Below are 25,295 nucleotides of genomic sequence, written 5' to 3' on the forward strand. Positions count from 1 at the left end.
GAATCGCAGTGTTGAACTTTCTATTGTGCAAATAGATAGCAATTAATTTCAAATGCTCTGTCGTATTAAATGCTAAAATATATTTTAACTTCCTTACTATACATGTTATAAAATTACACTAAAAAGTTCAAGTTTCAGAATTAACAATTACCTTTCTAGATATATTCTGTATATAATTTTTTAACTTTTAAATTTTTAGGGGTTTTTTTGTTTTGTTTTTAATACCCAGGATAAAGATATACCAGCTCCAGTACAGCTGTGTTTTTTCATAAGCATCTATCAAAATCCTGTACATAACCAAAGCCTCATCTAAAAGTTAGTTTTCCAGATATGTTACTTTGGTCACTCTCTCACTTTCCCTTTCCTTCTTTTTAAAGCACCTTTCTGGACATCACACTGCCTGGCTGTGCTACCTTTTAACCTCAAGCTATGCTGTCCTTCCAGTGAAAGGGCTGAAATTCAGTCCCCTCCAATTAATAAACCAAGTCACACACGGCTGCTGATGGACAAGCAGTTGGCAACATTTTTCACCTCTTGGAGTGTTCCTTGAATACAGTACTGCAATCTCCAGGTCAGACACAATTTAATTCTGTCAAATACCTGACATCAACAGGAATTACTGTTTTTACAGTAATTCACCTGGATTTCCTTTCACAGCCATGTACAGGGGTGCTTTCCCACACACAAGCTGTACACACGCCGCCATGGCCTAAGTGCAAAACAGAGTGCACAGCGGTCTCAGCTGCATGGTGTCCAAGAAAAAGCAGTCTGAATTTTACAGATATAGCTTATCACCCACCCTAGTGATTTTCTCCATGGTTTTATCCTCAAATAGCACCAACCATTTAAATTTTTCACCTTTTTAATATATATACATACACCTTTTAATATTTTATATATATATACACACATGTGTGTGTGGCATTGGTAGGTTCATTGCAGGAGAAACTTATTTACAATTATTTGGAAAAATTAAATTGTATCAAGTTACAGTATACCAAAACAAAATTGGCATTTGTGCTTTCTGTTTGTACAGGAGTAATTTTTGTCATTTCAAAAAAGTTTATATTTGCATCAAGACATGTCACATGATGAAAAAAGTTAGAAAACAGCTAGGACTGAGAATTACAGAGCATCACAGCTTTCCTCATATGCCCCACTAAGTCTACAGTATAGCTGTTTTCTACAAAACTTCTCCATTCAAACACCTGTATGGTTACCCAAACTTGCTTGAGGATTGTCTTAATAAATAACAACACACAGCAGAAGAACCATGCATCCTGTCTTGCACTGTGCACATTCACGAGATAAAAGTTTCTGCCTTCACTGAGTAACACGTTAATAAAACAGCACTTACACTTCACTTTTTACTCAGGATCTTAACGTGCTTTTAAAAAGAAAGAAATACCCCTGTTCTACGCAGCAGTTAAGAGGCACAAGGAATAAGGCTTGAATTACTGTCTTCAAACACTGACCAGGCCGTGGAAACCAAGAACTTAAACTCCACATTCTCCCCAATCTGTTTGATGGGTTAGAGAATCCCATTTTCTCAGGTAATCTCTACTCTTGGATGTAGACGCTTCTTGATAATCCCTAACATTAACCAAAAAAAATAGCAGCTCCAGAGCCCAAACAGCCCAGCTGTACTTCAGTAAAGGTACTTTTCTCTTGAAAGCATGGAATAGTTTCATAAGAAACCCGTTTAATTAAAAACAGAGCTAAGTTTAACCTTCATAGTGATTTAGTAAATCCAGGTAGTCTGATACAGCAGGCTGTAAGTACCTCTTTGACCAGGCTAACAAGTATTTCCTGGCCAATTGTAACTTCAGCGCTGGGCTACATAAAAGTGACTGCCTGCCTCATTTGTTTATGCTTCAGTAGCCACTGGAGACCAAAAAAGTTTCTCTAATGTATACAATATTAAGTAACTCATTAAAAACTAACTGTGATTTTTTAAATTTTTTTTTTAATACAAAGCCCGTCAGGCTGGGTGCTAAAGGAAAACTGCTGCCATCTACTTCAGGAACTAAAATATACAGCATTTGTACTGTCATCTTGCAAGCATTTTAATTATTTTAGGTGTAAGAGATCTTCTGTGTCCTAATAGGAAGTCATAGCATTCACATTCATTTCAGGAAACATTTGCCTCTTCCAGAACACAAACTACTCTTCCTTTAGCTGTTATCTACATGCACATTTGTAATGCTTTTCCACAGGCTTCTTGTAAATGGAGGTTCCTCCCAGTCCTCCATTTTGACAAACTACCCTCTCAGAGATGGCTGCAGGATCCCTTTTTCGACGAGGTGGGATTTCAGGGTTTTATACACGCTTAGTTGTTGTTCAGGCTGAAGTATCAACAGCTGTTTCAGCAACTTGCTGGGATTTGGACCCCTGTCAATGAAAAAATAATTTTTTTTTTGTGAGCAGCAGCTCTAAAAAAAACTTTTCAACAGCTTTCCATTTTCCTTTTGCTGCACAGACAATGCCTCCCCTCCTTTGGGGATGCTAAGTTACAGATTTCTCCCAGTCTATCTCCTCAGGATGCATGGGCAAGCATTACTGGCAAAGCACTCTCCTTAGCTCAATCTGAACAGAAACTAAAAAGCATTTCTTGTATTTGCTCTCAAGTAGGGATATTAAGAAGGCTTATGATAAATAAGATGCACTGATTCATCCTTAATCACTGTACAGTGATTTTAGTACACTTTTACTAATACCACTTTTAACATCAACAGATCTTTTTTTTTTTTAGTATCTGTTGCCAGATAAGGTGTGTACTATTGAACTAAATGGAAAGTTGGCCAACTCAGTTAAGAACACCATAAATTAAACCAAGCTTTTCTAAATAACAGCCTTATTTTTAGCTAGTCACTTACTTACAGTCTACTTCTAAGACGAACCAAATCTGAGGCAAAGAATCTGTTGCTGATTAGGCATTGAATAATTATTTAGCCATATGCATTTACAAAACAAAGCCTATGTACTTTGATCATACCTTGATCCCCCCTGCCCCAGGAACTAAAATGACTGACTTTAAGAGAACTTTCATTCCCGTGATTTCTTCTTGACAGCTGGTGTGGTTCAGGGAAGATGAGAGTATTTTTAAGAAGTTGTCTCCTCTCTTTAACCATAGTCTTTTCAGCTTAAACAGAAAATCCCAAGTCAAGAGAGCAAGAAATACTGAAACTTACAGGAAGAACTGCAGTCTTGCAACCTACAGGCTCTTCAGGAACCACACAGGGAAAGCAGATGCTGCAGCAACCCTCCTACCCAAAACCCCACCCCCGTACCTCTCTGTAATCAGTAAATTCCAGTAAAATCTCTAAGAGGCTGCTACACAAAACTTTCTGGTATTTAGGGTACACGAGTTACCTTTAACAGCATTGTTACTCTTAACAGATTTGTGTGAACCTACACAAATCCTAGGCAGTGACATACGTTTTCCTAATAGTTCTGTATTTGAAATCATTGCATAAATCAGATTTACAAACCAGCAATCTCCGGTATGCTAACAGCACGGAATATAACTTGTAACTATGGTACAGCTCCAATGAAAGCTTAAGGAATTAATACTGTAAAAAGCCCATACCTTATGAAACTGGTGATATAGACATGAACAAAAGTGGCCATCAAGTACTGACAATCAAAGCGATCCATTATCCCACCATGCCCAGGGATTGTGTCTGCGAAATCCTTTTGGGTGTGAAGGACGGGGAGGGGAAGGAGAAAAAAAAAAAGTCACGGTCAGTGATTCCAATGAAACACGCTAACCATCTATCACTTGACAGCAGTAAATTAAGGCCACAATTAAGCTACGGTTTCACTGCACCGAGCCAACAGTTAGCAGGAGCCTCCTTTGCTAAAGGAGTTTTTAACTGAAAGGTGAGTCAAGGGGTGAGAAGAAATAGAAGAGACGAAGCAACTTGTCCACAGTATCACACAAGAGGGCAGCGGTAGGTCAGGTGCAGGTTTGCCAGTACTGAGTACACTTGCGTGCCTATACAACATTTTGTAGCAAGCCTCTTAAGCTAATGGCTGTCGTCTCTTGCCTCTGCAGAATCTAATTCTCCTCTTTAATACCTTTATTGCTTTATCCTCTACTGGTAGCTGCCGCTGAAGCACTTGTTACCAGGGAATATACATTTGCTACAAGAGAAACAGTAACCTGAGGGCTCTTTCCACCATCTAACACTGGTTTTGCAAGTCATACTGCCCATTCACTTGCCCTTTTTTTCCACTGGATTCTTGGTAACCATAGTTAAAAACCATAATGTGTGCATACAGTATAAATACATTTAACCGAATCAAAAAACCCTGTAGTGAAAAAATTACCGCTACTTAAAAAAAATATTTCTCATACAAACAAAGCTTGATACACTACCTTTGTGTTACCCGATCTTGTCTGTAGAACAGCTTTATCAGTCAAACTACCCTCATATATCCTTTTTGTCATCCACACTCACTCAAGTACTCACTGGGTGAAAACCCTGACCTCAGCCATGCAGGGTGACTGCCAGCAAGTTAAACCAGTCCTGTGCCAGGGCCACTCCAGCCCTCCAGCGCTGGGCTGGCATGGCCCATTGGTCTGACCTAACCAATGTGCTGCCTTCAGTAACAATTCCACAGTATCCCTGTCTTCCCAAAAGTGCTTCGGTAACCACGTTGGGGCCCAGAAGTATTAAAAAAAAGAATAAAAAACTACTTTTTAGTGTTCTATTTTAAGAATAAGCGCTGCTTTTCAGAAGCATCTTTCCCCCAAAAGCCCTCCTTCACACAGTCTTTTGCTACCTGGGCATACAGCTACGACAGTGCACAAGGCTCTAGCTAGGAAAGAGCTGGACAAGCTTCTTGGACCGGCATAAGAAAGAGAGGTAAGTACAAGCACATGTATGGGAGCTCAGCACAAACAGAGAGGTTTATATGCTTGTGTGCAAAGCACATGCCAAAACTGGTGGACATGGGGAACAACAACAAGAACAACAACAAGCAACAGGATAAGAATTACAGCAGTCCTACCAAGACATAAAGAAGGTCAGGAGAAAATTTGGGGCTGCCCTCTTCCCATATTCCTGCTGCCATTTAATACCAGCCAGGGACAATACTGCCACAAGCAACAGCGCACACCTTGCAATAAACAGAGGTTAGCACGTCACATCATTTGCCAATACACACTCTGGTTACAAGGCGGCACAGTATTGGCAAAGGCAGCCAAACATCTCATGCTTTGGTGAACCTGACACGTCAGCATCTGCGTACGACACAAATACTACTGGTAAAACACAGCCAGCCACAATCTGAAGGATAAACCACTGTCAGTGCTTCTTAGGCACCTACAGATTGCCTTTCATGTCAAGTATAATATCTCACATCTCGCTTGTCTAAACCATTTCTGCAACATGACTTGGAAGACTAATTATCAACCAAAATATGAAATAAAATTATTCTTAGATTTCCAACATTAAAGTCACATGTTGATTATGCAAAGTTTTAAGAATAACACATACATATATCTGATAAAACTAAGTACTGCCACTGATGCTAAAAAACAGGTCAAATACCATCGCACCTTAGTAGAAACACTAGGTACTACAATGAATTATTAAAAAAATAAAAACAAACCCAACCCACCAATTTATCTAATTCAAAGAGAAAACCAAACCAGAACCAGCTTACAGGAGTCATTACATACCTTGATTTTGAAAGCTCTTTTAAATCCACTGGCGAAGAATCCTCCAAATGGCCCAATTAATGAGGCAAATGTTGACAGTGCAATGCTGTGCATCTGAAATGGGTACATGTTCACTGTTTCCTACAAGAAAAATAATTAGCACTGTATTTCAATATGTTTTATTTTAGGTACTTTAAGCTTAACTATTTCAAAATGGGGCTGTTAGCAAATTTCCACAAAGCTCCAGTTTTCCTGACACAAAGTAATACTGTAAAGAAAGGAAAAGTAGATGCATTGTAGAAAGCTGCTGAAAGGTGCGGTCATGTGAACAGGGTGAAGTATTTGGGGTTGCTAAGAGCAGTTAACTTTAACAAATGAAGTGTTTTTCAGTCAATCCTGTAGCTGATCATAAAGAGTATAACATACAATGGGACTCTAGTCTTTCCTAGCTCTGCTTTTCCAGCTCCATTTCCTGTAAACAAAGGAGCTTTCCACAACTTCCTAGTATTTCTATAGTAAGTGGCCCAATGCTGCACAAACTTGTCACCCTCACGCAAATCACTGTCACTTCTTTCAAGTGCTCTCACAAGATAGATATGAATTTTGCGCTGGTCTGCCATACTGTCACCTTGGCGTACATATGGCAATAATAGCAGATGGAAGGTCTACCCCCATTAATATGTGGTTTGCATTTAAACAGATACTGCTCCCCTCAGCCTGTTCACAGACTTGAAAGTTGTTTTAATCCGTTCAAGTTCTTACAGATCAGAGAGACTCACTGGCAACAGGTACTTGGTTTTCCTTCCTGACACAGATTAGAAAAAAACAGGGTGTTTTTTGTTTGTTGGGGTGTTTTGGATTTGTTGGGGTTTTTTTGTTGGTTTTTTTTGTTTGTTTGGGTTTTCTGGTTTTGGGATTGTTTTGTTGGTGTTTTGGCTTCCCTCCAGCCCTGTAACTTAGCTTTGAGCACTTTCAAGTGAATGGTACAAACTCCAGCCTTTGAGGGAACACTATGCTAGCCTCATCCCTGACAACAGCACACCTCACCTGGCAAGTCTTGATAAACACCATCTGTAGCTGAAAAATCCTGTACCTTGTGTTTCTGATTTGCATCTCAGCTGGCCAACACCAATTAACTTCTTGACTACTTTGTGTAGTTATCTTAAGACACCTTTCTTTTAGGCTGCACTATTCAGGTGGTGAAGCAGAAAAGTTTATGAGCTGGAATTACTAAGTCAATTTTGTTGGGAGAACTCAACATCTTTTGACATCATGCAAAATGTCTTCCAAACATAACATCTGGTCATATTTCTGAGAGAGAACATCAGGAATTGATTAACAGAGGGAAAACAAAAAACAGGCTGTTGCCCAAACAAGTAGATTCACTTTGACTTTATCTATAAAGAGTGCTAAAACTAATTCTCTCCTCGAAAGGCTTGTTAGAGCCTGACAAAAGTACTCTAGAAGTGCATGTAGAACTCCCATCTCTTTTTAGGGTTAACTGATAGCTCTCTATTAGGCTGGCACAGAGCTGGGTGTTCCTGTCTCCTCACCCTTTACCAAAATACACAATATATCTGGACACAGTAAGATTTCTCTCTGCTCAGTCCACATTATGACTTTGTGCAGAAAAATCCTTGTTAAATTTGCAATCAACTGCACAGTCCCTGAAGCAATAGTATGTTCATTTGTTATGAAAATATCATAGCTCTTTCCAGGTGTAATCCTGTTAAATTTTTAAGTACCAGCTATAGCCATTAATTATTTTAGTCTTAGGTTTGGTTGCTACAGTTTCCAGTTTGTGCTTTCTTCTTGTAACCACATCAACTTTTCACTCTTGGTGTTACACCCCTGTAACCACGGGTAAAGCCCACTGCCTTCCCTAGCACTGTGGACTCGGTCTCTGTGCTGAGCCGCTGCACCGGTGACGGCAGCACTACAGAACCCACTCACTCTGCCTTTATCCCAGTCACCTCCTCTTTGCCCTAAAGGAAAGATAATGACAGGCTGCTTTGTTTCTATTTGGTATTCTCTTCCTGTTGGAGTGCCTCTGGAGCCTGTGATTCCGGAAGCACTGCTTACTATAGTAGGATAATTGATGACCTATTTCCTGACAGGTAAAGACACAACAGCTCACTTAAAAGAATTTGCAGGCTGGGTGTGAGGAAAAGGGTGGGTGACTACATTACATGGAACTATTACTGGTACTCCTTTTTCACTCAGCACGGAAGTAATGGTACTAACACACAAGATTCTGTGTGATGAAGAAAGTATGAATCCAATCCTAACAGCAGTTACACACTAGCTGAAAATAGCATGAAGTACAATAAGATTACTTAAGCTTGCTACTAATTCGGGCCATAACAAGCCTTTGTCCGTTTTCCACAAAAATTTCAAGGTTGGTCTTCAAAAGCAGATTTGTCTGCAAAATGACTAAGTGACATCCATTTCCAGCACAAAGAGAATACAGGCCACAAGAACACAGGCAGGTTTCCTCTGGTGGCTCCAGCAAGGCATTTCAATTCTGCTTGGGTGACCACCTCCCCTATCTGAGCAACAGAGAGGCTCATGGTATCGATTCAGTTCTTACCCTTCAAGCCTTACCAGCATTCATAACACCTTTCTAAAAAGGTTTAGAAAACCATTCAAGCTAGGAAGTACAACTTCAATTTTAACCAAAGCCTTGGTTTTTTTCCTTACCCATCCCAACACAGCCTGAAGCAATGGTGGCATAAAGTACTTCTTCATCTGAAAGAGCTCTGAAGGTTCACACTCTGTCACAAATCTGTTGGTTTCACTATTATATTCCACAGGGCAGACAAAGTACTGATGTTGAGCCAAAAAATAGGAAAACTGAAAAGCAAAACAAGGACTCCTGAAATAGACATTTGTTGTTACAGGCAAAAAAAAAAAAAAAAAAAAAAAAAAAAATCACACTGTAAGGGATAGCTTTGTCATCACAAGCTGAGGATAATGAAAATCTTTTCAATAACAGAGAGACGCAGAATAGAGTACAATCAGCCTGTTTAAGTTGGAGAATGCCTCAACAAGGCAGACAAATCTGGACATTCAATGCACTTAGCGATAATTTCCCAACTTCTTTTCGTTTTCCTCTCTCCCAGATTCATATCCACTGGATGTTTCTGCATGATAAAATCCCACAACGTTGGCCACTCATCATTTCTCTGCAGTTCACTTCTCCATTAAAACTTGAACTATTGCTTCTACCAAGTTTGGCAGTTAGGAGTTCTGCTGACCTTGGTGATAAATTACGTATCAGAACAGTTACTGTATGCTGTTATTATCGTCTATGCATATCACCAGTGTAAGCTACTTCTCAGGAGAAATGTCATTATAAAGTATGTAATACGAAAGTACTACTTTACAAGGCATAAATAATGCTATCAATAAACTTCAATTTCAAAATAGAGATGCCACTAATGGATAAAACAATTCCAGGTATAGTAACAGGAATGGCAAAAATTATCAATATAACCTATTCAGGAGCGGTGCAAGCCTTGCCTAGCCTTTCCAGCTAGTTACAAATTGGCAGAATTCTCTAGCCAAAAAACCCCTAACTGTTAGGCTTTCAGCAGTTTGAGATGACCAAATTTGTCGGTAATTGTACTTCAAGTAAAACAGGAAGTTGAAGACTGAACCTATACACGGAAAGTCCTGTGGTTACTTACAATAAATCCAAATACAACTGTGGAAAAGAAGCCTCCAATGAACCCTTCCCAGGTCTTCTTAGGAGACAGCTAGGCACAAAAGAGATTAGCGTTAGCCTCATCAGTTGCATCGCTGAACCCCTTTTTACTATATTTCTGGACTTTGTTTGCAAAAATTAAGCTCCCACTTGGCTTTTCAAAGGTGTGTACGAAATACTGAATGTCAGCAGCTGCAGCCACTGAACATGATAAATAGAGGAGTATGGCTAGGACCTGTCCCAGGCAAGGAGGGAAAGTGCCACAGCTTGGTTGGTGGCACTGGGCAGCTTGAGGGAAAGCTCCCATCTGCTGCTGCCATTTGGAGGCTGCTGCCTGCTTCTGGCCACAGCTGACCCAAATTAAGCAGCTGAGCTCCCTCAAGCAGAAGACTTGGAAACCTGCACACACGCAGTATGGCTCTGTTGGAGACCTCTGCTAGCAAGTGCACATTCAGACAGTGGCAGAAGCCTGGGTGTTACAGAACTACTGCTGGGCATGCTTCTCGGGAGACACTAGCTCAACTAGTCTACGTACAGATTGGCAAACTAATACCACAGCTAACTGCAGGCCTAAAGAGACCAGCGTAGCAAGCTATTTTCTTTATCAAATTCTATCATGTTTTCAATTTAGGAGCAGTTTAATATCAGAACCAACTAAATACCCAAAAGTTAACATGGCAACATCATGAAAATAATAATTCATGGCTCTCTGTGGGGTCTTGCATATTCTACCAGTATAGGAAGATTACTACTTGAGCCCTTCTCAGTGCTACATCAACGAGACCAGATGAGGAATAGGTATATATGACCTAGCAGCTTATTTCAAATTACAGTTTCTGTACAGTGAGCGTGCAGTTAAACCTGCATATGAAATTTTAAAAGGAAGTGATTATAAATGATGATGCAATAGGCTTGAACTGTATTATACTGTAATGTCAGTATTGCATTCACATTAATCACAGTTTCCACTTACAAATCTTCAGAAACAGGATAGTCGATTTGGTTTTTTTTTAGCAAAGATGTATGTCATGCAGTACGGCAGAAAGTCTTTTTCCATGAACATGATTTTGAACAAGTATCAAAAATGCTATAAATTGTAAAAGCTTGTTAGTGAGGAAGTGCCTAAGTACATACCTTAATTAATGGAGTTCTGCCAAAAAAGAATCCAAAAATGTAAGCAGTAATGTCATTGCAGATAACACTTGAAATTGGAACCAGAAACCTAGAGAAAGACATTAAAAGTTTTATGGGGAAAAAGAAAAGCTGCCCAAACCTAAACACAGGACAGAAATTGAAAGAGCAGCATTTCTTTCTGGGAAATTTTTCTGTAGTATTTAGAAGGAATTATGTTTCATAATGCGTTCACTTAGTTCCCCTGTGAGCACTATATTTAGCTATACTGGTTTTAGTCTTCAGGTAGTCAAGACCATTACAGATCCATGTTAGTTCAAGTTAAAATATGATTTTGATGCACGAGCTTAAAACATGAACAGACTGGCTTTTTCCTATCAGGCTTGAAGACTGGTACCACAGTTAAGAAGAAATCAACAGATATATCAACATATATAAAAACATGTTGATGTCATTGGTAACATCAAAGCAAGCAAATTCCTTGTCAAGTTTAATGATACCTAAATTTAAAAAAAAAATTTTTTTTTTTTTCTTGTCAGTTTGGAGCAGCCTGTGTTAGCTTTCTAAGTGTTCTTTGCATGCAGACAGCATCTGAATTTGTTACTCAAGCCTGGTAACCTCTTTTTTTCCTTTTCAAAGCAGGGATGTATTAATAAGATAAAAGTTAGACTTTGTGACCATCTGACAAATTGCCTAGCACCAGTGGAAATACGAAATAGTAGGCTAGCAAGCCAATTAGGTTCAGGTTTTGGCACATGGATATGATCACTATGAAAAGAATTTGTTTATACAGCTTTGTCAAAGGCTTTGGGTTTTCTTTCTGTGAGTACTTCTTTTCTCCAATAATCTCACCAGTTGTACACATATCAGGAAAAGAAAACGGAGAACATGCAGTATTATGTCTTTAGAAGAACACAAATCATCTTGTATGTGCTTCTTCCTTCTTCCCCAACCTGTAATTTACCCTGTCCCTGAAGAAGTGGGGGGTGGGAAAACACACTCTCCTCTTTGAGGAGCAGTTTAAAGTAATTAACTTTAACTGCATCATCAGAATTTAATATATCACTGGAAATGGGGCATTAAGATGACCCAAAAATATCCACCATTTAAACTCTTAAGTGTTTAAGTATTTTAAGTATTCTGAATTTATGTGAGCAGGGAAGGTGGCAGGGAAGGTGGCCATATTGGGGATTTCAAATTAAATCGTTGAGCTTCAATAGCTCTGAGCAACCTGAAGCTCCCAAGTAATTGAAAAAGAATTGCTGGATATTTATCTGCTCAGCAAAATGCTATGGAAACTATTTCACCAAGCATACAAGCAATCCTATTCCTTGCAAATAAATGAAGTGGTTGTTCAAAACTATCATACTTGTGGCTGCCAATCTAGCTAAAGATGTTTCTGCTTCCTCTCCTGTATCCTTTAGCTCATTGCTCCCAATTCCTCCAACTCCCCTTTCAACTAGACATTAATGCTCCTTTAACTGTTCCCAAGTTTATTCCCTAACTAGATTTATGTAAAAGAACCAACCTTTCAATGCAATAGAGTTACAAATCAGTTTATTACTGTCCCCTTACCAGATCATGCCTTCAAAGAGATTTTGGATGACAAGATGAGATTGAGTTACAGTGATCAGCAAAGTGACATGAGTCCATGCGAACTGTTAACAATGCAACAACACAACAGTTAGTGAAAACACCAATCTGTACACCTTGATAAATACTGGCATGTCAGCTACAGGAGCTACTTAAGAGTTCACAGGAAAGACTAGTTCTAGTGATAATGCAAGAGATGTGTGCATACAGTATATCACAAGTCAGCTGGCTTTCTGAAGCAAGTACTGAAACTTTAACAGGTTTCCCCATCACTTACCTCCACCCAGAATTTTTTTAACATGCAGTTTAACATCTGATTTAATAAGACATACACCTTCAGCAAGAAAGCAGCAAGGAAGCGTAAGCAATGTGATATTCTGTATATACATATAACAGACATGTTAGAGCTGTAACAATAAAATGGCAATGAACTACTCATGAAAGAGTCATGTTACATAGATGTGAATATCTCTCATAACAGAATATCAGTTCTCTTATGAAACATGAAAATTCTCAGCATTAGCAAAAACATTGTGTTAATTTTTATGCACACGGTCATTTAAACAGTCATTTTCCTCAGTATTACTGTACATACTTGGTGTTTAATCTGTAGCACCACTGTAAAATAAAGTGCTTTCCAAACAGTTTACCAGTGAATATTCTACAATAGATTTTATTTTGTAAAAACTTTTAAATCAAGAACTGGTAGTTTTTCCATGAAACACCAAATTTAAGCACTCTAAATTTCTGAGCAATTTAACACTCCAAATGTCCTACTTTAATTATATTATCAATCACATGTGTTTTCCTATGGCAGACAGCATCTACTTCCAGTTAAGACAACTCAAGAAGGCTGAAAAGGGAGGTTGCAAGAACTGGCCAAAGGTTTCTGAAAATATTACCTGCTTAATTAGAGCATCTCTGCAGCAATTTTTTTTAGTATTTGTACAGTGATATTGGAACACCACCTAAAACCAAATGGCAACTTTCCTTGTCTGTCCAAACACTGTGTTGCCACACAGTGGATACATGGCTTCCCTCTGTTTTACTGCAATTCTTAAGTAGTCACACCATAATGTTTTCTGGGCAGGTGCCAGGTCATATGACTGACACAACATTTTTTTCTGCCTTCTTACCACAAGGGGAAAAAGGAAAAAAAAACATAGAAAATTAATATGTTTATCTTATGCCATTCTGAAGATGAGGAATTTTTTTGTCAGATTAGAAGTTAGAAAACATCCCTCCTAGAAAAGCTGCACCTTCCTGTCAGGCAAGTTCTCTCACAAACAGGATAAATTTTGAGTAAAAGATTTTTTTTTACATGCTCATACAGAGCTCAGCTAAGTCCTAGTCTAGAATTAAGGATCCTCAATGCTAAAGTGCTACCTAAAGCACTGTAGAAACAGAGGGGTTAATTGCATCCCTGGAGCTTTAGGAAATTTTTAAGGTTGCACAACATCCTGACTGCTGAAGTTCTCTAAAGACAAGAGCTATACTGCATTACTGTTTTACTGTTGCTTCTAATCATTCCTAAATATAGAAGGGGGGGGAGTGGGTCAGGTTTGGGGGGGGGGGTTTGTTGTTTTTTTTTTTTTTTTACCTCTGATGTTACAAAATTAGTTTTCGACCTGTAAGATACATAGAAGAAAAAGGTTCATTCTCTTGATTAGCTACTATGCTGTTTATTAGGTGGACAAATAAGAGATGAGAACACTTGCTTCTTTTAATAGATTAACGTCTATTGAGGCACAGCAGAGCAGAAGACCAAAACTGCTGTTAAGTGTCACAGACTATATCTTCCACGTAGGGGTTAAGATCAAGTTCGCTTCATAGCACTTCAGTAGGGCCTCTACAAAGTAACACTTAAGTCACAAAATCCACTTCCCACCCTACGCTGAACTATTTGGCGTCAGACCTGGGAGGGAGATGTACACCCCTTTCTCTAGGAATCTCGTATCAGCCTATCACTAAGGGAAATGTATCATGTTGTATATGCAGAAGGCCTCACCAATGACAGCTTGTATTGACTGAAATGCCACATCCCATGATATTATAATAAACTGCAAGGTGAATGGATACTGAACAGTCCAACACCACTTGATTTCAAGTTACTGTGTGTTTAAGCACATTTCCCACACCCCTCTTCCAAGCTATTTTGTGAACATAGGGACATGACTGTTTCTAGTGGCATTCATAATGTCAGTGACCACAGCAAAGTGGGTAATACACACCATGTAAAACTGCAGACGATAATGTTTCTTCACTAAACTCAAAACAAACATGCAGAAGCCTGTAAAACAAAGGAAGTGTATTTTGTACCATCTTATATTTAATTACACTGAACTGTGATATACCAGTAATTCTCTTCCCTTGAAGCAGCTTTTAATCCTTCTGCTTGTATTTGCTTGTATTCAGTTAAGCGTACATATAAAAGTATTCCCATTAGAACACAAGACTTAGTTAACATCAGTAAAAAGCATCCATTTCATTACTTATAAGGTCTCATCACAGACATCGTTTTTAGAGGAGGAGACCACCACCTTTAAAAATCACGCAAAAAACAGGTCTACAAGCTGGTTTTGAATAAATAACAAAAATAATTGAAATTAAAAGACCAGCTTGCCATTTTCCCCCAGACAGGCATATGGCTGCATGCAACGCAAGCATGAAGTGTGGCCATTGGAGAATTCAACTGACTGAAAGAACATTCTGGGTGGCTAACGGAGCACCTCTTCTCCCCTAGGGAAACTTCCTGCGCCACCTGGGCTGAGGCCCTCAAAAGACCCTTAACCATGGGGACAGCCCCTCAGTGACCCCATATCCCAATGTGACAACTGCCAAGGGGCTCCACGACACTCTGCTTCCTGCTTTTGCTCATGACTGGCTTGTCTCATCTCTGCCCTCACTGCCCTTCAGCAGTCATGAGGCATAAGTTAAGTTAGCTTCCTCAAGCCAAAGCCCGCTGAAAAAGCCTTGCAAAGCTGGTTTCAAGTTTGTGATCTGAGCACTGAGTAGAATTTTTATCTGGAAGGAATAAATAGAATTCTGGAAGGAATAAGTAGAATTTTTATCTGGAGGAAGAAGACAGACTTCTTCATGAAGAACAGGTTTCTTAATATATTTCACAAGTATTTGTAGCATAGCAGTCTCCTGTCCCTTCGGCCAATCTGAGTCTTCAATTGATTTAATTTTAGGCTAAAGTAATATTAGCCACAATGCTGAAAACACAGTGAACTATATTTACGTGTTCACAAAGCAATACCACGTAAGACTGACAGCTTATGTCTCCTCTTCCTAGAGAAGAGGCTTTTAAAAAGTCTTTCTTTGGATAGGGAGGAAACGCTATCCATGAGTCAAGCATCGAATATCTTGCAGACAAAATAAAGCCTCAGGCATTTTGAATAATCAGTTTAAAATAGATCGGTAAATCTTATTGCTGTAGACCTAGCAGAACACTTGCACAATAAAGCATCAACCCAGCACAGCAATTACACAGACAAGTCATCTCCACAGACTGACAAAATAGTGTTCATGTATTCAGGTACTGAGCCCCAGTTCTTCAGCAATCAAAATTAATTCATGACAGCTTCTCTTGAGTGCTATTAGCTCAATTTTCTCAAGATCATCTACTTGTTTAGGCTGCTTTCTTCACAGCAAACACAAAATTTATATTCATCTTTTCACAGGAAAAAAATGAAACTGCAAAACACCTGATTTCCTTGAACATCAAGAGGAAAAAGAAACTGAAAGTGCATAAAGCTGGGGAGCAATTTTTTTTTTTTTTAAATAAGCGCAGAAACAAATACAGCACAAAGTTCATTCCTTTTTGCAATTTCCTACACTTACCTGTTAAATAGAGTGCAAAAGATATAAATCTGTGGTAACGAATTAGGAATTGAAGCTGTTCTCTTCTCTGAACAAATGTAGCAAAGTAATCAGCTACAGTCTCTCCATAAAAGAAGTAGTTCCCACACAGCAAAAAGTACCTACAACATAAAACAGCTAGCAGTTATTTTAACAAGATAATATATATTGTCATTCTTAAAAACAAAACAAAGAAAAAAACACAACAAAAAACACCCCACACAAAAGGAAAACCAGAAAGATATAAAAGACATGTGATAAAAATGAAATTCAGGTATAAATCCACTCTTATACTTCTGGGTCAGTGTCTCCTCTGACAAGCCAATATTTGTAATTTACTTTTTCTAAAGCAACTGCACTAGAAAAAGAAACACATTCTGCAGGATACAGTTGGAAAGTTCATTTCACCCTTAACTACACTATTGAATACTCCACACCTATGCAAGTCCTTCTCAGATATTCTAAAAGTACAGAACAAAGATCTGCTATCTATATCTATCAGCTCTATATAAGAGGGACATTGTCATAAGTACCCAGGATTTGCCAGAAAAATTAATCCCATCTTTTGGCTTTCAGAAGATCCCCCAACACTATATTTATGCAGTCCTGTGATTAAGTGCATAATTGGAAAGGATCTTAAGCCTGTATGTTATTATTTTAATTTTCTGTGTGTGTGAAGAGGAGCCTTTAAGGTACCTGTTCTATTTATTTCTTGTGCCAGGTTAACAGCCAAAAAACCCCCAAAATCAAAGAAGTTCAGATAACACATAGCAGGTGATTATTTGGCTATGCGTATTTTTAGATAGCTTACACATGCTCATTTCTGACTTAAAGCATATATGCATGCATACATATATGTGTACATATACACATATTTATAACAAGGAAAAAAATTGAAGTAGTAAAAGGCCAACTGACTTGTCCAAGTTCACAGGTAAAAGACAACTACAGAATCCTGTATTAGAGACAGATGTCAAGTTTTATATCTGCACATGACCTACAAATGAATCCTGTCATTCCACCATGACAAGATGTGAAGAACATGAAGTTTTAAGTTTCACATCCCCACTTATTGATGTTCTTGCTTGCTACTCACCAGCTGAGGGATCTAAACCATGGCAAATCATATGAGTGGTAGACTCTGTAACCTATAGTAATGATTTCATGGTAACACTTCACTTGGATGCTTAAGACCTAAAATAAAAGAAATAAAAAAATATGTAAATATGCTGCAGTTGTTTCTTAAAAGCAGTCAGTAGTACTGCAACCTGCATTAAGGGGAGAAATTATTCAAATTCCACACAGAAAACAGACACCTTCAAAGCAAGCCCAAGGAAAACTAAAGCTCCATTTAAAACTGCCCAAAAACCTCAAAACCACTAGGCATGCTGAGAAAAAACACATTGGGCTAGCTGCAAGAATACACTTATGAAACAAGTGAAAGCTCATGACTTTTCTTCATTAAAACAGTTTGGCAGCATCAGGTCAAAAGTACTTCCTGTAAAAGAAGGCTCTTCTATTGCTTTTGGTGAAGTTTTATCTTTAAATTGAGTTTAAGAAATATTTTCTAGGCCCAATGGAAAAAACTAGCTGTGGAACACAACTTGGACACCCAGGTTTTCCACTTGCAAGCATCTCATTAAGGGTGATTAGCATTGATGATTAGAAGCAAAGCTCGTCTAACCCAGGTCTGAATGTCACACCCTCCATGGCCTTCATTTTGTTTTGCTGATGTCACTACTTCAGTGCTTGCCCATATAAGTATGGTAGTATGTCCTGTCAGTCTTTGGGCTCCAAAGGACTCTGCCAGTTTTGTCTAATCCACAGTCACCAAGCAGACCACCCTGCCCAGATGTCAAGTATTGCCAAATACAGGTCATCAGTAATCCCATGCAGAGGCAGGAGTAAGAACCTACCCACACCAATTGCGCATGTCAGCGTGCTAGGCTTTGCAGTATTCTATTACCACCTGTATTCATGAATAAATTTCATCTTGCTCAACATGTAAACACAGTTTAAAACAGTCTTACATCACCTCAGTGAGTTAATTTTGAAGCTCCCCTATCTCATGCTCTTTCTTCTGCTTGGCCTACATTATAAACTTCAATGTTATACGCAAAAGCAACATTAAAAGATTGCACCTTACAGTGGAAAAGGACTCTAGGGTCCAACTGCATGGAAGCTTGTGCCTCTTATCTTAGTAGCAGGCAAACGTAAAACATGCCTCCCAACTTTTTAGAGCAGCCTCAGGGCTTGTCCTCCAAACTTCACTGGATTACCCTACCTACAAGTCTCTAGGTATTTTCTGTCTCAGTATTAAGAATTGGTTTTAGCACAACTCTTGTTTAAATATAAGCTATGTGATTCCAGTGAAATGAAATAATCCATGAACAAAAAGTTTCTTCCCTCCATTCTTCTTTTTACATAGTCTCAAATGTCAACTTTATGAACAGTTTATTATATTAGAAGACAGAGTTTTTGCTTTATGGTATAATAGAGGAAGAACTCTATTCCAACTCTATAGTAACTTTAATTACTTTTTGGTTCATCTCTTGATAGCTTTGCCCATGATTGCAACCTCAGAGTTGCATGAATATACCAAATCATGCTGCCAACTGATTAGTTCCTTTTTGTTTGTTATCATCACTCTCAAGTGTAACTGACTACTAATGGAAGGACTGTGAAAAAAAAATATCTCTACAATGACCTACACATTAAAGGCACTTTTTTTGTTGTTTTCTTCTTTTGTGGTTTTCATTAAAAAAATCCTCCACCAATGAAACAATTAATTACTATTTTGTTATGTCATTCACCTGAAAACAGGAAATATAAACCAGACTAATTCAAATGTAGAGACTGTAATGCAGACCATAGTACTAGTGAAACAGCATTCCAGTCTTTCAAGACAATTCAGGGGAAAAAAACGGGAGTTTATGACCTTTGGAAGAAGGGGCAGGCAACTCAGGAAGACTACAAGGTGTCGTGAGGTTATGCAGGGAGAAAATTAGAAGGGCCAAAGCCCAACTAGAACTTAATCTGGCTACTGCAGTAAAAGACAAAAAAAAAAAAGTTTCTGTAAATACATTAGCAACAAAAGGAGGGCTAAGGAGAACCTCCATCCTTTTTGGGATGTGAGGGGAAACATAGGGATAAAGGATGAAGAAAAGGCTGAGGTACTTTATGCCTTCTTTGCCTTAGTCTTTAACAGTAAGACCAATTGTTCTCCAGGTGCCCAGCCCACTGAGCTGTCAGACAGGGGTGGGAGCAGAATGAAGCCCCCATAATCCAAGGGGAAACGATTCACAACTTCCTACACCACTTACATATACACAAATCTGTGGGGCTGATGGGATCTATCCAAGGATACTGAGGGAGCTGGTGCTCACCAAGCCACTCACTAAGCCATTTTCAATCATTTATCAGCAGTCCTGGCTAACCAGGAAGGTCCCAGCTGACTGGAAATTAGAAAATGTGACACCCATCTACAAGAAGGGCCAGAAGGGGGATCTGGGGAACTACAGGCCTGTCAGTCTGACCTCAGTGTTGGGGAAGGTTATGGAGTCCATCATCTTGAGTGCCATCACATGGCACATACCGGACAACCAGGTGATCAGGCCCCGTCAGCATGGGTTTATGAAAGGCACATTCTCTCTGACCAACCTGATCTCCTTCTATTGACAAGGTGACCCACTTAGTGGACAAGGGAAAGGCTGTGGATGTTGTCTACCTAGACTTTAGTAAAGCCTTTGACACCATTTCCCACAGCATTCTCCTCGAGAAACTGGCTGCTCATGGTTTGCATGGGTATACTCATTGCTGGGTGAAAAACTGGCTGGATGGCCGAGCCCAGAGAGTTGTGGTGAATGGAGTTAAATCCAGTTGGTGGCCGGTCACGAGCGGTGTTCCCCAGGGCTCAATATTGGGGCCAGTTCTGTTTAATATCTGTCTCAGTGATCTGGATGAGGAAATTGAGCGCACCCTCAGTAAGTCTGTAGATGACACGAAGCTAGGTGGGAGTTGATCTGCTTGAAGAAGGAAGGTTCTACAGAGGGATCTGGACAGGTTGGATTGATGGGCCAAGGCCAATTGTATGAGGTTCAACAAGGCTCAGTGCCAGGTCCTGCACTTGGGTCACAACAACCCCATGCAATGCTACAGGCTTGAGGAAGAGTGGCTGTAAAGCTGCCTGGTGGAAAAGGACCTGGGGTGTTGGTCAACAGCCAGCTGAACATGAGCCAGCAGTGTGCCCAGATGGCCAAGAAGGCCAATAGCATTATGGCTTCTATCAGAAACAGTGTGGCCAGCAGGACTAGGGAAGTGATCATCCCCCTGTACTCAGCACTGGTGAGGCCACACCTCAAATACCATGTTTGGTTTTTGGCCCTTCCCTACAAGAACGACACTGAGGTGCTGGAGCACATCCAAAGGGCAACAAAGCTGGTGAAGGATCTAGAGAGCAAGTCTTTTGAGGAGCAGCTGATGGAATTGAGGTGTAGATGTGCTGCTTAGGGACATGGTTTAGTGGTGGACTTGGCAGTGTTAGGGTTATGGCTGGGGTCGATGATCTTAAAGGTCTTTTCCAACCTAAACGATTCTATGAATACAATCCAAAAGGTGTTTCACAGGCAGCCATGAAAAAAGTAAAACCACATTTTTGACAGTTAAACTAACTTAGAGTCAAAAATCAAAGCAGTTACCTAGAAGTACCAATTTCAGTGTTTTAGAAGTCACATCCCTGCTTGTTACTTGCCATTACTGGGAAAGATAGTTAAGCCAGTATTCAATAAAAATGCCAGCAACAGAAATGATGGAAAGAAGCAGTAAAGGCTGACCGGGTATGCAGGGTGTACTATTATTATTATTTATTATTTCACTTCATTACTTAAAAATGCATTTCATCTCCGCACCTTGGGAATGGGATCTAGCTCCATTCTACAGATAAACCCAAAGCCACAAGGCAGCCCTGCAGAGTAGGGAATTAATGCAGCATGCCTGAGGAAAGCCTTTCAGTGCCAGTCACAGACAGCAGACCAGAGTTGCATGCTTTCCTCAGCCTGAAAAGTAAAACTCTTGTGTCTTTGTTTTTTGGGGGTTTTGGGGTGTTTTGCTTTATTTTGTTTTTTAAAAACAAACCTCAAAGAATGTAATAGTGGGCGATGGGAAGTGGTCAAGGAAATGGATGACAGTAGTTTAGTAAACTTCAAGGAAAAAACTGTTCAACTTTAACTTAGAGTTACTTTAATTCCTACTTTTAAAAAATAATTACAGTATATAAGAAGTCCTTAATCAACAAGGCCCAGTTGTGAATCTGTCCAGTGGTTTTCAAAAATATTTACATTTACACAAATAAAAGACAAATTGCTCTGAATTCTCTGTGCAGTTTGCTTTCAGTTGTCTTATGCACAATGAACAATGGGATCAAGTAACTCTTGCATGGCAGAATGTATTTAAACAAACTTACCAGAAGCATCAGCATAAATGATCCCAGGTATATGATCAGAAAAAACACAGAAATCATAGCTAGAGTGAGAATTCCACGAATCCACCAATTTTTCCATCTATTTTAAAAAAAGATAATAAAAAGCAAGCAGTTACACGTGAACATAAATGCCACTTCCTTTACTAACTAGAGATAAAAGCATATTAAAAACAGTGGGAGTTCCAGAAATTTTCATGCTTAATAAAACACGTAGCAAGAAACACAGCATAAACCAACTATCCAACTAAACAGGAAACACAGTAAACGAAATTAATGTTAGCCACATTTCTTTTTCCCCCAAGCTCTCCTCCATCCTCCGCCAAATGTCATTTCAATGAAATGGATCTACCCCATATTGAAGCTGCTGTGAAAATACATCAGGACCCTCAAAAAGCATCACATAATCAGCAAGATTGATGGGGACCCAGCCATATAAAGGCTTACATATGAAAGAAAGGCTGCCAGGTAAAAAGCATTGGATTCTTTGAGGAGTAAGAGACACAAAAAAAGCCAGTCCATCACCAACTTTCTGCAGCGGCAAAGTAGCTATTTTGCCAGGTATAGGGTTTTCTATTGAAAGCAGGCCTGTGCCCTAGTGAGCGCTGGAACCAGGACAGGAAAACCTGTGACAATGAGGGGTGATGGGTCAAACTAGCTATACTCTTTTGCCCTGGTAGACCTTTGCAGTTGCTTGTGGCTACCTAAGGGAAGCAGAATAGAAATTCCTGTTACCATGGAATCATAGAATCATTTAGGTTGGAAAAGACCTTTAAGATCATCAACTCCAACCATAACCCTAACACTGCCAAGTCCACCACTAAACCATGTCCCTAAGCAGCACATCTACACATCTTTTAAATACTTCCAGGGACGGTGACTCAACCACTTCCCTGGGCAGCCTCTTCCAATGCTTGACAACCCTTTTGGTGATGAAATTTTTCATAATACCCAATCTAAACCTCCCTGGCACAACTTGAGGCCATTTTCTCTCATCCTGTGACTCATTACTTGGGAGAAGAGACTGACACCCACCTCACTACAACCTCCTTTCAGGTGGCTGTAAAGAGCGACAAGGTCTCCCCTGAGCCTCCTTTTGTCCAGGCTAAACAACCTCAATTCCCTCAGCTGCTCCTCAAACGACTTGTTCTCTAGACTCTTCACCAGCTTTGTTGCCCTTCTTTGGACATGCTCCAGCACCTCAGTGTCTTTCCTGTAGTGAAGGGCCCAAAACTGAACAGAGTACCTGAGGTGCAGAATGCCTTCTTTGGAAAAAATAAGAGTTCTTTTTGAAAAAAAACCAAACAACTGGGAAGTCTTTGCTGTGGTTTGTTTTGTTGTGGGTTTTTTTTTTTTTAATTTCTAGAGTAACCAAATATTTCCCCCACACACACACTCCTGCCCCCAAAGGCCAGTATCAGGAAAAATCAAGAGCCCAGTTAATTTGGAAAAAAAAAAAACAAACCAAAACAAAACCACAAAAAAACCAAACTACAAAACAAAACAAAAAAACACTCATCATCTGCTCCACTCTGCCATGAAAATGTTTCTAGATATCAACAGCCTGTATTTTATTGTTCATATTTCTTTTCAGTAAGTTTTTCTCCTCTTTTCCCCGTGCTTTTCCCTTCAAGAATTTTGCCTCTAAAAGTACACTGAACCAATTAATCATAAGTTACCGCTAAACACAGAAAACTCTACTACAGCTTAAAGAAATTCTTTCTAATGTTTTGCTTCATAGCAGTCTTGTGTTTCATTACTGCATCAGTAGATACACTTGATTCAGGGGGCACTGTTAGTTTTGCATCATACTCCAGTTTTAACGTAAACTTCGACTATATTAATTTGATTTTCGAGGATGTTATTCATTGGCAGATTAATGGCAGCTAAAGCCACTAATTGGATTTGCTTTTAAGTATCAGAACAAAGGCACAACAGGCTTTACGACAACAGATGCTTTATGTTCCTCTTCTGCATGGGCTATAGAATAGCAGCTTTCTCCTAGTGGCATATCTATAGTGAGCAGGTCTCCTTTAGAAGAATCCAACTTCCATGAAGAATAATGTTAAAATACGACATAGTATCTTGAGGGTGTTGACAAGCACAGCACTGGAAAGGCAGTTTTAGTAAGACAATAAGCTCCAGAACCTAGGAAGCCACCTGACAAGTTTATTGTATCCTAATCTCCACTGGAAAGTTACGGATAGTATTTCCTCTAAAGACCAAATACAAACAATATTCCTGAGAGTTACAGTGCAACTCACTCATGTTGCACATTATGACAACAGCTATGTTGGGACTGCCAGTTACTAAACTAGCGGGTAATTTTGAGTCTAGCATTCATAAAGCACCAAGAATTTAATTTTGCACGCAAAGCACCTTTGTGCAAACGTTCCAATAAAGAATTGCAAGCATGTGAAACAGGAAAGGTTTCGCTTGTGCCTTGGTGGCAGGCTTTGAGGTATCACCATGCAAGTACCCTTTGGAACAAGTTGGACATCTAAGACTTCCACAATGTTTAACATGGTAAGAAAACTCTGAAAGTGAAAGGAACCAGATACTCCTTACAGTGTGATGGCAGATCACATTCTGCTCACAGCTGGTGCATTTTAGAAGCATGCTTTTTGAAACCTGGGAACAATATGTTTGTTTATAGCTCCCAGACATCAGAACAGAAACAGACAACAGATTAGAAAAGGAGCAAGTCAAAAAACTGTAGTTTCACACTGCTATTTGAGATACCTACTGGAGATCAGTTTTTTTACAAGGACTCGGAAGTTTTTAATTGTAGTCTGGATTGGAAGTCCCTCTTCTGACTCATGCAAGACACAAGCTGTGTCTAAAATACTCATTGTATATTGCTTCATTTGTTATGTTGAGCATAAATTATACATGATATACATATTACCTAAATGCTCTTTCATTGCATTAGTGAAAAAAAAGTGTAATGCAAATTACCACCTTCAAAAGGTGACTGATCACGTGTTGTAAAGGGACTGTATGAAACTATATACTAGGAACTTTATTCATTAGCCTCCATGAATATGCAGGTCCCCATGATTATCTATCTATACACATACACACACTCCTGTATCTGCTAGCCCTTAAGCTCCTGTGAACAGGGGTTGGAGGCAGAAACCTAACTTTGCAAAGAGACGGCAGGAAAAAATTAACTGTTGCTTTAAAAGGTATGAAAATAAAAGCCACATTATATTTTACTGTAAAGAAAAACTATTTAGAAGTGGAAATGCTGTCACAAAAAGCTAGCAAAGCTCATCCAGAAAATTTACACTTCTTCCCTTTCCATTTATACACAAATACCAACCAACCCCACCTTAACCTTGGATGTAGGAAATGAGTTTATTATAACCCTCAGAAATAGCTATTCTGGATATCAAACCCAATGACTATTCTTTAGCCCATTTTATTGCAATGCTCAGACTAAGCAATTGCAAATGTTTATGTGAACTGTAGCTAATCATTGCAGTGGTTTACTTAGAAGTGCATGCAACGGACCATCTTCAGGTATATGCAAAAAATATCACCCTGAAGGGACTCTCAAAACATAAATAAGTAGTGATATCCAGTAAAAATTTATCCTTGAATTTTCATGTGTATCATATGAAATTTAACACTGCAGTACAATCTGTAAGAATTAAAACTGCGACATAATCTGTAAGAATCTTAGCCAGCAGCTGTTAAATTTGAGAGCTGTTTGGTTTACTATACCTGGCAGACAAGCCTGACAAAGCCCTTTTGAGGATTTCTGGAGTGCTGTCTGTTGGTGGAGGAACGTCAGGAACATCTGAATCACTTCTAAGATCCAACTCACCAAGTCTTTCTTCCAAATCCACTTC

At 39.2% G+C, this 25,295-nt stretch overlaps 1 protein-coding gene across 1 annotated transcript; it reads right to left on the reverse strand.

Annotated features, from left to right (window-relative positions):
* Positions 1-2,261: 2,261 nt before the first annotated feature.
* CDS1 (CDP-diacylglycerol synthase (phosphatidate cytidylyltransferase) 1) lies at positions 2,262-25,295 on the reverse strand (the record flags this gene model as incomplete). Its single annotated transcript, XM_010290770.1, has 12 exons — positions 2,262-2,391; positions 3,590-3,693; positions 5,690-5,809; positions 8,369-8,521; positions 9,358-9,426; positions 10,509-10,596; positions 12,081-12,163; positions 14,330-14,388; positions 15,945-16,084; positions 17,059-17,156; positions 21,424-21,520; positions 25,168-25,295. Coding segments are annotated over 12 exons (1,269 nt in total), but the record flags the coding sequence as incomplete, so codon positions are not given.

This window comes from Phaethon lepturus, unplaced genomic scaffold (assembly GCF_000687285.1).
Source record: "Phaethon lepturus isolate BGI_N335 unplaced genomic scaffold, ASM68728v1 scaffold6197, whole genome shotgun sequence".
NCBI classification, from domain to species: Eukaryota; Metazoa; Chordata; class Aves; order Phaethontiformes; family Phaethontidae; genus Phaethon; species Phaethon lepturus.